General features: G+C 34.7%; 1 protein-coding gene across 4 annotated transcripts in view; it reads left to right on the top strand.

Moving 5' to 3' along the window:
- Positions 1-13,878, top strand: part of LOC129004952 (rab GTPase-binding effector protein 1-like) — a 71,908-nt gene that overhangs the window by 14,026 nt on the left and 44,004 nt on the right. For 3 of the 4 annotated variants that reach the window (XM_054433678.1, XM_054433675.1, XM_054433677.1), the window contains 2 exons: positions 318-488; positions 10,543-10,799. In XM_054433678.1, coding sequence (XP_054289653.1) covers positions 318-488; positions 10,543-10,799 — 428 coding nt within the window. The remainder of the gene's footprint in view (positions 1-317; positions 489-10,542; positions 10,800-13,878) is intronic. The other variant, XM_054433676.1, reaches the window with a different exon arrangement.

Below are 13,878 nucleotides of genomic sequence, written 5' to 3'. Positions count from 1 at the left end.
ATTTCGGTCTGTGGTAAATATAAATTGTTCATAAATAACTTGTTTAAATAATGTAGCGACTAGTAGTTTAAAAAGAAGGTACTAATTACCACTTAAATTTATGAGTTTCATTTTATAACCTGGTTGTTTTATATACTTGGTATATATATACTTGGTTGTTTTAAACAACAATTTTATCTATTTACTTTGATTCAAAATAACTTTAACCAAACAGATTTGCAAATTTAAAAATACATTGGAGTTAATGCAATATGTTTAATAAACCCAAAACAGCAAAATTGTCTTAATTTTAGTCACTTGGCTGTTTGGTTGTCTAGACGAGATCAAGCGAGGGACGTCAGAGCAAACTCGCTTGGCTAGTGAACTCAAGAGGCTACAGAGTGAGTTAGAGGAGGCTCGAGTTCAAGTTACTCTCGCCCGACTTGATCTAGATGAAGAGAAACGCAAGTTCCAGGATGAGATTGCCTCTCTGCAGCAGTTAGTCACAGGTAAAAAGGCTATTTGTATTTGTTAGGTAGGAGAGTGGTTATAGGTCGCTTTGTAATCAAAAGACCGCTAAGTCAATCCATAGAAAGGTCAGTAGTATTTAGATATTTTGAAACTAGGCTCAGATCTCCTTGATTATTGGGCTGTTATTAAATGTTCCAGGCAAAAAAGCTGGTCTTGCAAAGCTACATTGTGCCTACACTTTAGCTACACTTTAAATCACTGTTCTATAATACCCACAAACATGCAGAGTCTCGGGAATCGAGAAAATTGAATCAAATAGTTAATATTAAGGTTACCAGACTCCCCAAATCCTTTTGTTACAACTGGCCAGTAGACTAGTGATTGCAATAGGGAAATATTGCAGTAGATTTGCGAAGTACAATACTTCTTATTATGCTCAGTGCAACAGGGTCAATCGACTTCTGAGTAGATTTTGTTTGATTATTTATTATAATGTACCTTTATGATGTTAATAGGAGTCTATCCATGTAACCTGTATAATTTCCTAGCCTTCAGCCGTGGACAATGTTATGTTTCCCCTAATCACATTTACACAACCAAATACTCTCAATGAATTTATATTTTAACTGTTAAGAAAACATTAAAAAATATGAAATAGAAAAAAATACAATAATTTTAGTTAAGGCTGCAGAAATAGACCTTTATATATAAACATAAAATTAATCCTATATCATAGATAATCATTTTTCTTAATTTACTAATTGGCTTTTCAAATCAGTTTAAAAAATAATTTTCAAAACAATCAGAATTTCTACCACAACCCAACTTTTGTTGTGATATGGCAAAATTTAATAAATAATTTCATTTCTGGATTTGAGAACATGTGATTTTAAACTGTCCAACTAGGACATCAAATACATAGACCAAATATGGCAGGATTGTGCAAACTATGAATGAACCAGAAATGTGAGAAACGGCAGATTGGCAAGGGACAGCGACTACGTGTCACCTCGACAACCAGTCACCCCGACCAACCGTCACCTTTTAAGACAGGTTTTGAGGTGACACGTTGTCGCGCATCGTTCCCGACTACCCGTCACCGTTTGAATGAGGTGACAGGTAGTCGGAGTGACAACTAGGCGCAAGCGTGCGAGGTGACAGGTTGTCATGTACGAAGGCGTCTAGTCGTCACCTCCAAAGAGAGGAGGTGACACCTTGTCTGGGTGACACCTAGACGCGAGCGTGAGAGGTGGCGGTTTAGCGTCGATGCAGCCGACAACTTGACACCGCCTCAAACCGTCACTCCGATAGTATCATCACTTTTAACTAAAATTACATATATGAACAAACCTGCAGAGTACCCGTCCTTCGTACGGGGCTGGCGTATACGAATACAATGCATATTGCAGTTATACTCATGCTTTGCGTTTATTATAACAAATCTAAAATAGACATAATGTTCTACCACTGTACCTAAATAATAGAAGAAAGTAAATTTTCAAACATTCGCACAATACCGCAAATTATTAATTAAAAGAAAAATGCATACGTAAATGTAAACAATACTACTTTGCAATTTTCATTGTGTATCACAGCTTTTTGTTGCTGCTTAATTCAAACTAGTGTACATGTTGCTCGAATTCGAGCAATTGCAAAGTATTAGAGGAGTTATTTCAAAATGAATAGCAGTCATATTTACAATGAGTTTAAAAGAGTCAACTCAAAGATTACCGGTGTGTAACTCATGGAGATACTCACGATGTATAAAACAGTAATCAACATTTCCTGTAAATATTGTATCATATTTCATAACCTGATATTACTTTTTAATGATTTCTACAAACATTTCCTGACTTGTCCATGTTTATCTTCGTTATTAATAACCCTAAAGCATTCCGGCCGGTTTTCTCCTTCTCTAAATGCCTCGCTGTACAGGCAACACAGCTAGGTCATTGATAGAGGGCGCACTTGTAACCTTTTTTTAGTAGTTAAAATTGTCCAGGGTCAGGTGCTGACTGTGATGAGTGGCAGTGGTGGCGCCTATTACGCGCTACTGTTCTGTAGCTGCGGTCGTTATCACGATTACGCCTCCTGTCTATGTTTTGTTGTCGTCGCGTCGGAGGCATTTAAAAGAAAAAAAACAACAAATAAACAAATTATAGCCACACAAAACAACGATAAATGCCCAAATTTAAGTTACAATCATGCTAACATGATCCGTCATAGCGACACAAAACAACGATAAATACACAAATTTAAGATACAACCATACTATCACGATCCGTCTTGGGGGTTATGTTTACACAAACTCTAATAGTAAATAAATGTACTCAATGCGTTTCATTGAATTGAAAAATAAATTACAGCGATTAAAGTATACAGCTGATCAAAACGTAAATAATTATGTTCTTCATAAGGATAACATAGGAACTTTCAAAGCCACTGGGGCAGAGACCAAGAGACTTTTGCAAAAATGTAAGGCCAGTTTGCAAATCTACACGACACGCTCTTTCCAATGAGACGTCAATGGATAACATTGGTTAAGAAATGGCGGAGGAGTTCAACCGACAAAGTTTCATGTAGCGTATTAATTATATAGATTAACTGTTGTCATAAAATAAAAAAAATAAATAATAATAGTGCTGCACTCTGTTGGTAAATCTTTGAATTTTTAATGGTATTGAATATAATAGAACCAACCAGTTTAGTTGAAACAGCTAACTAAATTCTGTAATTCCTTTTAAATATGAATACTATTCTTTTCTTTAATCATACTAAATATTATAAATGTGAAAGTTAGTGTGTTTGTTTGTTCGTTTGAAGCTCAATCACGCACTAACTTGTCGGACTAACTGCTAACTAACTACTTGTCGGATCAGGCTGAAATTTGGCAGGATGATAGCTCACATCCTCGATTAACGTATAGAAATATTCTTACCTCAAAAATCCTTTCGGGTTCCGCTCCAACTAACCTGAAATATGTTTTTCATATAAAATATGTTTTATATGTTTTTCAACTTTACATCACTCGTGAAGGAGTTGTATACATCACGCTTGGGATAGGGAAGTTTAACATGGCGGGTTAGATAAAAAATATACCTCGACGTTCAACGCTAGAAATCAGCTGTGTGCTTGAATTTTATTGTGTTGATTTAAGAATTTTCCTAACCTAGCTTTTGTTTGTAAAAGAACCTTACTGTTAGAAGATGAGTGAAATGGATAATACAAAATATTGAACGTAACCCCCTGTATATTTTCGGGTCAGGTAAAATCTTGTACGTTACACGTTACGCAAGAGCGTGTTTACATCACTTAGGTGAATTATGCAACTCGCATTCGCTCGTTGCACAACATTCACCTGCGTGATGTAAAAACGCTCTTACTACACTTGTAATGTAAATAGCTATAAATGGGTTTCATTACATCGCCGAGTGAGTTTTTTTCAACTTTACATCACTCGAGAAGTAACGAAGCTATATACATCACGCTTGGGATAGGGAAGTTTAACATGGCGGGTTAGGTAAAATATATTTCAAGCTTCTATATCAGATTAAGACAGAGACATTCACCTGCGTGATGTAAAAACGCTCTTACTACACTTGTAATGTAAATAGCTATTGTAATATTCAGTAGATTAAGACGAAGTTAAAAGGTTAGTAAAAGGTTAGTCAGTTTTGTTGGAAGAACAGAAATGTCTCAAGTTCAAATAAGAAATATTTATAACGGTAGGAGGAGACAATTAATAATAAAATATCTTATCTGTATGAGGAGAGTAGAATAGGCCTGCTCTAACAGATACTCATCCAGATACACATTTACTTGGTAAGATATATGCCAGTTCTGCTATGCAACTTACTTTAGAAGTGAAAAACATACGAAGCACATAGTGTTGTCTTGGTGGTAAAGTTAACTTGCTTAATGTCAGATCAAATTAATGCATACAAGAAATGTTTTACTTCTGACACTAACAGATCGAGATATTTCAAACATTTACGAAACCATAATAATGACTTGACTGTGATAAATTCAAGTTAGATTATACCAAATCTTGGTGGACCTTATGTCTTTATTGTAAACTTTAGAATTACTCACTCTACCTCAATTGAAAAAAAAAAAACGCAAATGGGTCGTTTAAGCAACTTTCAATGGTGTTGTTACTTTAGCCTATTCAAAGCAAATTATGGCTGTCCAGTTGGTAACCCAGAGTTTGTGGGTAAAAAATTGAGCACATGAAAGGGTTGATATCACCATCACCCCACTTTTCAGGATTCTCTACGGAGAAAATTTGTTTGATCAAGGGGATGCCTCAATTCAAAGAAATAAAATGGCCCAACTTAAATTACTTAACACAGGTTATCAGTGAGGCAACACTTTTTTTAAAATTTTTATTCTCAATGCTGTGATAACTTTGTTGCGACATGTTAACTCGAACTGAAGCAGATCGTTTAGCATTTATTAGAAGTTATCAGTATAAAACTGAGAGCAGAAATAATGTAGGCGAACCTTGACGACGCAAATACAGATATTTATAATTAGTTTCTAACAAGTGTAACTCTAAGAAATAACTAAAATTACTCGAATATGAGCTTAACGCTTTGTTCGGCGCTATGTTTCATACGGCGCGGGTTCTCTAGTATTAAATAAACTAGGTAGCATTCGCAGGGGCATCCACAACATTGAGCGGAGTCATCAGGGTTTATTTTATACTAGGTGAAACCCGTCGAAATCGACGGTTAGGGGCCTCCTTGTTTATATGGTCGTGTAGCTTCATTGGCAACAAATAATGTAAATGAAATAGCAATGTGGCATATCCTAAGCGAAAAACATACTGTAAATTGGCTGTTACGTAAATATTGACATTTACATGCATTGTTAATCAACGTATCTTATAAAGGATTTAAAAGGAATATGACCTTTCTGTCATGACAGTAGCTGCTTAAATAGTATTTACTCTTACAGCCAAAATATCGTGTTACTTTCAATAATGTTACCAACCCAGTGAGCCACGGTCCGTAATATAGACCAAACTGCAAATAATTTGTCAAAATAGGTACCATTTTAGGCAAGGTTTGTGTGTTTGGATGTTATTAGACACGTTAAGAGCACACTGAACTTCTTCTGCAGATGAATAACTGTTGGAGAAATATAAGCCGAATCATAAATGTCACAATGTGAGTTTGAGTTTTAGGCTGCTGCTCAGTGCACTTTAAGAATATATTTTTTAGAGATAAATTAAATTGTTTTTGTTGCTGAGTAGCGCCAGTAAACATGCACAACACTTTTTTCGTTAAGCTAGTAACATTCAAAGGACCTCGAAGAGTTCAAGAAAATAACATTGCAAAAAATACTTCCTTTGGACAATTCAGTAACTCTCAATAAGTGTTTGTTGTTTAAAATACAATTTAAAAATTAACAGTTGTTTCATAAAAAACAAAAATTATTATCCACATGGCCAAAATGTAAACAAATCTGTGGAGGGATCTTTAAAGGCTTCTGGGGCAGAGCCCTAAGGGAATTTACTTCGTGTTTCTTTTGATAACTCATCTACAGACCAAGACCGTTCTTTGGACACCTCTACCAAGTTTCTACGCCCAGTCGTTCTCTTAAATTAGCGGAGGAAAAGTTTCTAATTAAATATTTAGATTCCCCCATGTTAATATTATGGGAGAAAACCCAACTTTGATGGAAAATCCAGTCCAAACTAATAAAGATTTCAAACAAATAAAAACACTTTGCAAAACTACAGATCAGGGCCATTCTTTTGACACTTTAATCATCAAAATCGGTCCAAAAATGAGGGGGGAGTTCTGTTTACAAAAATCGGCTTAGCGTATTATATATATGGATGGATGGATGGATTGTGTTGACCTGGTCCATCGAGCTTTATAATTATTCAACCTACCATTTTAAGTAAAGACTTAATTTTCGTAGAGATAAATATGAAGAGGCAGATGTATGTAATAAGTGGGATTAAAAAGGTGTTGTAATCTAAGAAATATTCAGGTAGACTTGGTCAGACTTAACCCGCTGTTGTCAAAACATAGGTATTGTTGTAAGACGAGAGGGACGAGAGGGTGCGCTACCCTTTCCCGGCGGTCATTGCCACTGTTTCTGAGAATTAAAGGGAGGCAGTAGCAATGACCGCTGAGACGCAACCCCTCGGCTAAGAACAAGAGAAAATCTACACAAACCTTTTAGAAATATATTTTCCTGTATATGTGTGGAATCCCTATATAAATAAAACAGGCTCAAAAATAAGTACAAAAAATCTGTTAAAAAAATAATACCTCCGCTGCAGCAAGCCTGCAGTCGATTAATAAGCGAATTCCCATTTACTTGAACTGATTTTCAATTAGGCCTGAAAATGCATTTATAGCATTCAGTTTAGCGAGTAACTAAGTTTGCTGCTACAGGGAAACTAATAAAGTGTGTATTTTTAGAAAAATAATAATATCTCAGTATATAATAAATAAATTTGCCAAGTTTGATCAAAATATTTCCATAAACAAGCAACTACAACATTTTACAATATTCTTCATAAGAATAACATAGGAAATTTCAGATCATATTTTTATAAATTTTCTCTGTACAATAACTAATAATTGTACAAAAATACTTAGATATACTGAATGTTTTGTGTTTTAAGTTCTCTAAAGAGGTCAATAAGCAATTTGGGAAATTTTGTGTCTTGAGGGACAAAAATGAGAAAACCCAGATTTTTAGCGGAGCGGAGCTCTTATACGTCGACTCGTATAACAGTTAATTGTAAACAGTGATTAACAGTTAAATAACAGTCAAACAGTTAACAGTTATATATATTTTTTTAAGTAACCCGTTTTATTAGCAATATGGATTGGTTTGTTAGTTCGGGGTTTAAAAGAACAGAACGACGTGTTTTAATGCGAACAAATTTGAAGTGTTTACATGGTAAGACATACAGCTTTTTAAATAATAGTATCTTAGTCGGTATTGTGTTTTTTTATGCGATAGGCTTACTTGAGAAATATTGAATTTATAATATTAGCATTCATAAAATAATTAAGTACTATGTACCTGTTGCTCCAAATCTAGCAATTGTCAAGTACCGTTGTTATAAAGGCGTTATTTAAAACTGCAGTAACTACAGTCAAAATTTTCGATTTTGATAAGTTAAAAAAACTCAAAGTTTGTATATTTGTATTAACAAGAATACCTTTTACTTAAGTCAGGTAAATGCATCCTTTAACATTTTAAAGTCTATTCTTGAACTTCCCAAGAGTTATGTGTTCAATATGTAAGATACGTTTTTTTCAGTGCTGTTTGAAAGCTTATATTTTGGAATATCAGGTTTAATTTTTAATTGAATAATATTTTTAATCTGTTGAATTACATGGATTATAAAAATTAAATATATATTTGAATTTAATGATTGTAGTAAGCTAAAGTAAAGGAACTTAATTTTAATTTAGCATGAAACGTATTTTTTTCTGACATATCTTGTAGTTTTTTTTTTTATATTTAACTAGTTCATTTTTGTGTTTGAATGCAAGAAACAAATTTCTCTCGTGGCCATAGAAGGCCTAGTGGATAATAATTATTAATTCATCCAAATACACTACGAGCTATTTCAATGTATGTTCAATTAATTGGTCAAATGTCTAACGGCGTCTTAAAAATTTAGTCTCAAATGTAACATCTGTTATGATCTGGAACTAAGTTTATATTTGGCACTAACATGAAAAATTTTAATCGCAAAAGGTCGTTTTTATTTCCTCAGGCACAATGACTGACTTCTATTTAAGCTGAGAGCATGCAATGTTGGCTTAAACTAAAATTTATGTAACAGTGTCACTGAACTTTTTATAAAATCTCCTACATTGGAAAATGTCCTAACTGCATTTAGATTGCAAATATTTTTTTTCTTCTACTTGTTGCAGTATACAGAACGAACCTAATGTTATTTGGTTCTAACTACCTATATTTTAGTATTATTTTATTAATTTGTTAGATTTTTTAGTTTTATTACCCGGGTGGAGCCTGCGTGTATCATCTAGTTAGTGAAGATTAAACATGCATAATTTATAATGTATTTTATTATTTGCTTATTATTTATTGTAACATATACAATTATTTGTTTTCAAGCATGGTAGCGCCGATAAACCAAGTGGAGAAATCCTATTATGCGTTATAAGAAAACGTAAACAGATGGAGCGGGGTGGCAGGTAGTCGGGGTGACACGTTGTCGCGAGTGTACGAGGTGACTGTTTGTCGTAAACGGCAACGACAGATCGTCACCTGGGCCTAGAGTAGGTGACGGGTAGTCGGGGTGACACGTTGACGCAAGCGTGCGAGGTGACAGGCAGTCGTCTCTACACACGACAAACAATCACCTCCAGAGAAGAGGTGACAACTAGACGAGGTGACACCTAGACGGCATCGTTATATTTTTACGAGGTGACACGTTGTCGTCTGTGCCCAAAATACCGAGGTGATGGGTTGTCGGGGTGACACATAGACGGCGACCCACTAAACTATCTCTAAAACACAGACAATACAAAACATTTACTTACGTACACATGTCGACACATTAACACTCACGCTGACGAAGATTCACACACAGACATTTAAAACTGACTCGGAGCATTGTCTGGCCCAACGAAATTTTCACGACGACGGTTTTTTACGGGGTAGGACTTATAAATTCTTTGTTTTTTGAGCTAGCGTTATTTTGATTCAATTGAAAAGACCGTAACGATAATTTACGAATCAATAAGACATAGACATTCGATGCATGTACAAGTTTCCTCACGAACGCAAAATCAATCCGGCAATTTCAACTGACTCGACTTAAAACTAATAAAACCCTCCCCCAATTAGCAATTCGGCAAAATTTTGACATTTGTTGTCATTTCGACGCACGTACAATTTTCACTCAAACGCGAATTTCCGAGCTACAAATGAGATATTGATAGAATTGTCCTACAGCGGCGTCACGTGACCTTCGATGTTGACGTCACTGCTCCAAGTGAAGTTTTGGAGTGAAGTCGCACGGCCTAGTTTTGGTCTTTTGCTCTCGTATCACTCCGCCTTACGTCATGGTTGGATGGGGTTGTGCGTTGCCTTGGCGCGGATTTTAAACCCTGGGATTTAAAATCGGCACAACACAAAGCATCTCACTCCATTATAGACTCATCCAACATACATATTTGGGTTAAAATGAAGCCTGTTGCGTCCCCATCTTAGTGTGAAAATTGTAGTAATATCCCCACTGCAGACTAAGTTTAAGTTTGTCGTAGAGTTTTTCCAAATAAGTTCATGTAACAAGAAATTTTACACTTGGGATCCCACATCCATCATTATATTAAATTTGTATTAGCCTAAGCAATCTCTACAAATAGATGCATTGCCCATAAGATGTTGGATAATATACTGCTTTGTGCTTTAACCTAGTATCTCAGCATCAGTAGGTGTTAGATAAAAATGTTATTATACATTTTTGCTAAAATTTGATCAGAGTTTAGATAAAAAAAGTTTAGAAAAAAAGAGTCCTTAACCAATGTTGTCCTGAACCCAAGATCCTGTGTCTTCCTTCCCTAATACAAAGTTATAAATCAATATTTAAATTAAGGCTGTTTTATCCAAGGTGAATTCAATTCAGGTCCAGGTTTTAGAGTAAAACAATTAGGGTCTTTAATTCTGGGGACCCTATTAGTCCCCAGATGTTATTGTGGCTACTCCAAAACATTTTAAGGTAAAGGTAAAGGTACCCTAAATGCCAAATTTGATGATTCTAGGTAGTATATTTTGTGAGATTTAGTTATATATGTCAGTCAGTGGTAATTTCCTCTTTTAAGTATAGAAGATATATTTTATAAAAATAGCTAGAAGGCTGAAATTTAATAGGCTACAATAGGCTACTCAGTTTACAAATAGGAACTTTAAACAACTCTCATAATGATTTTATTAATGTGTAGTGCCCTAGGCTGTCATGATATTACTTTTAAGTAGGATCCAAGTTATTCAAAATCACCATTATTTAACGTGACGATTAACTGTTCATTATATGTAAAATTACTGTAACTTATATGTATGTTTGATACCTGACTTATACAGAAACAGTGGAGGAATCAAGTCGTTATGAGTCTGAACTAAAGGATCTGCGGAAGAGCAACGAACGTTTAGAGGCAGAGATTCTAGAGTTGCGGTCGGTTGCTCACGGTTCTCACGAGGCCCCATTGCTAGCAGCACCTGGTGCAATGATCTCTACTCTGGCGCGCAGAGTCGCCTCGCAGCTTGGTGCAGAGACTTCCCCTGCCCCTCCCCCGCCTCCTGACAACTTAGAAGAGAGCATGAGGAAGGTAAACAAATATGTAGGTACGCACTTCCATTCATTCATTTCTCATTTGGCCTTTGTTGCGGTTACTCACACAGCTCACGCATTTGGTTTGGTTTTGATTTATTTCCACTTGGTTCTGTTATAGGCTTACTTGATTAAACTTGCTTACTGTAATTCTAGTTTTGGGTTTTTACACACTGTAGTTAATATTAGTCTAAAATTTGTGGTTTTCAACTATGCTTTATTTTATTTTGTATCCTAGTTTCAGTTTGTATTGCATTGGCTATAGGTGTAGCTGATTTTCCAATTTTCTTAGGTTTCTTGATGAGATTTTGTTAGGCCTATATCACTGAATGCTTTTGATTTGATTTTATCAGCACTATTATTCAGCATTTTCCTGGTCTCTCTCTCTCTCTCTCTCTCTCTCTCTCTCCCCCCCCCCCCCTCTAATAATGGTGTGATGGTTTGTTTATCACACTGAGTGCGGGCCGGTCACCAAAGACTGGCTGCGAGACGGGCACCTAGGCCAGCCCAGCCAGGTCCTGCTGAAATGAATCAGTCAGTGTTGCGTAAATTGTGTGTGCGTTGCTAGCATTACATAACCTATACTGTATGTGTTTCGCCCGTCGTTCCTGCAGACCGGCGGCGGTCCTACAAGACCGGTTAATTCCCACTTGCTCAATTTATTGACTTTGGACATTAATTGACATATTTATTTTGTGTTTTTGCTTTCTATACGACACAACAATGTATTTTATTGTTTATTATTTTAGTTTATATACTGCGGGTTCATAAAGATAAACCCCTCCAACACCAAATTATTGATTGAGGGAGGAAGGGGTTGTATATAATTGTAAATATTAGTTATAGGGTAAAGTAGGGCAAATATGATACAAAAACCCAAACTTTAGTGTATAGCTCCTTTCAGGACAAACTTATAAAACATCTAAAAATATGTTCTTGTTTGGTTTAAAAAGGCTTTAACACTATATTAAGGTCAACTAGTAAACTAAAAACCTGTTCAAGAAAAAAAAAATTAAAACAGGAGTATCACATTCGTCCTTCAATAAGGGCAAATATGATACACCTGGAAGGCAAATCAGGATAGCTCACTAGATCAAACCAAGGAGGGCAATTTTGATACACACATTTGGTAATGTAACAACTGTGCAAAAAGTACATTAAAAATGCTACTTAAATATATTTTTTAAACAACCTAGCTATGTATATATTTATATGGTTTTAAAGGAATGTATCACAATTAATTGCCCTTCATTTTTTAGTGTGGAAACATAATTGCCCTACTTCACCCTAGTGCTATTGAAAATTTGTAGTGTAATAAACAGTTTTTGTGAGACAAAAAATTGAGTATTTTCGTCACGGTGCCCACAAACGTCATTGCGCAGGCCGCCCTGGTCACCAATGACCGGCAATTTTGGATGCCATTTTTATTGGAAAAAATTTATGTATAAAAAGATTTCAGGCCCTGGGAAAGCACCCACTGATATTTTTACCCCACTCAATGAGTTAAACATAATTTCTCCATAATAATGATTAGCCAGTTTAAATCAGTAGGTAGAGTAGTGTAGTTATTGTAAATACCAACCTGAAATAATGATTTAAAAAACTAATACTCTAATAAAAAATAGATTTTTAAAGACTTCAGTAATAACTCATCAATAACTTGAATGATCAAGCCAATAGAAGTATTTCCTCACTTGGGCATAAAGTGACTCTTTTCAATCCGAGCTCATTTGCCAAGGTCGGAAAATGAGCGAGGGTTAAAATGACACTTTTTGCGCATGTGATAAACTATATTTTTCTTTGTATTGTACTATTATTTAAGCAAATAAAGTTACAAAATGCTAATACTTTTCATGTAAAGATAATGTCTCAAAACGACTTCAAACTTGTTTTAATTTTTGCTAGTGCTAACAAGCAGCATTTTAGTAAGTGATTCAATTATTTAATCTATTACCATTATGTTAGTGAACATTATAATACCAATGTGTCAATATCTATTCAATAGCATAGATCAGTTAAAATTTGGTAAGTTTTTCTCATATCAGCCTACACAAGATTTAAAAGTAACCAAAACCATAATGGTGGTTTCAACTACTTACCAGATTTAAAAGCCATAAACGTTTCTATTAAGGCCATAATGGTTGAATTTTGTTTCATATTAGTTCAGTAAAATAAGACATTGTGGTATGCAAAAGGTCGGGTAGTTCTGATTTTTGGATATGTCGTTAGTGTTGGGCCCATAACATAAAATCCAAGTATCTAAGTATGAATAAAGCATATTTGATTTGATTTGATATCCACCTCGAGGTACCACCGGGCGCCGCGGGGCACGCCACTTGTTAACAAAATAGCAAAAATCTGACCATTCCTGTGGGTTTTCAGTTTCACTCTATCTCGCGAACAGTTGATTTTACTAAAAGTATTACTTTATATAATTAAACGAGGATAGATTTGTGACAGTTTAAGCCCAACAGCAACTATGTAGCGTAAATAACGGTCAAAATACAGACCTTCAAAATAAAAAAAATTTCCAAAGATTTATAAAAATTGTGGTTTTTTTCAATATTTCCACAATATAGTTGTTTGAAGCAAACACCGTATTGATTTAGAGAGTATGCCAATTTATTTGCCAATAATAGAAAATAAATGAAAGTATGATTAAAAATACCCCCACCTCAGCAAACCTGAATACTAAGCAAATTTCCATTTGCTTGATTTGATTTTCACAAACCTATTAAAATAACATTATTAACTGGTACCTAGGTTTGCTGCTACAGGGGGGGGGGGTAATATAGTATATCTTTTAAAAAAATAATAATAATGATAAAAAACAAATAAATTTACCCAATTTGTAAAAATGTATCTATAAATAAGGAAAAACAATGATAAAAAATCTTTGCTACCTATTAGAATAACATGGCCATTTTTAATTTGCATTTTTTAAATTTTCTCCGTAACCAATAACTGTAAAAAACATTTTTATGTACTAAATTATTTGTTTTTAAGCTCTACAAAATGTTTTAATGATACAATTGTAAAATTGTATGTTTTGAGGGTTAAAAATGAAAAAAGAAAAAAAACTATTCTTA

The sequence above is a fragment of the Macrosteles quadrilineatus genome, unplaced genomic scaffold, assembly GCF_028750875.1.
Source record: "Macrosteles quadrilineatus isolate MER2022 unplaced genomic scaffold, UCM_ALF_1.0 Scaffold_13__1_contigs__length_4303367, whole genome shotgun sequence".
Classification (NCBI taxonomy): domain Eukaryota; kingdom Metazoa; phylum Arthropoda; class Insecta; order Hemiptera; family Cicadellidae; genus Macrosteles; species Macrosteles quadrilineatus.
The sequence above is the reverse complement of the archived record's forward strand: the minus strand, read 5'-3'. Positions and strand labels throughout refer to the sequence as shown.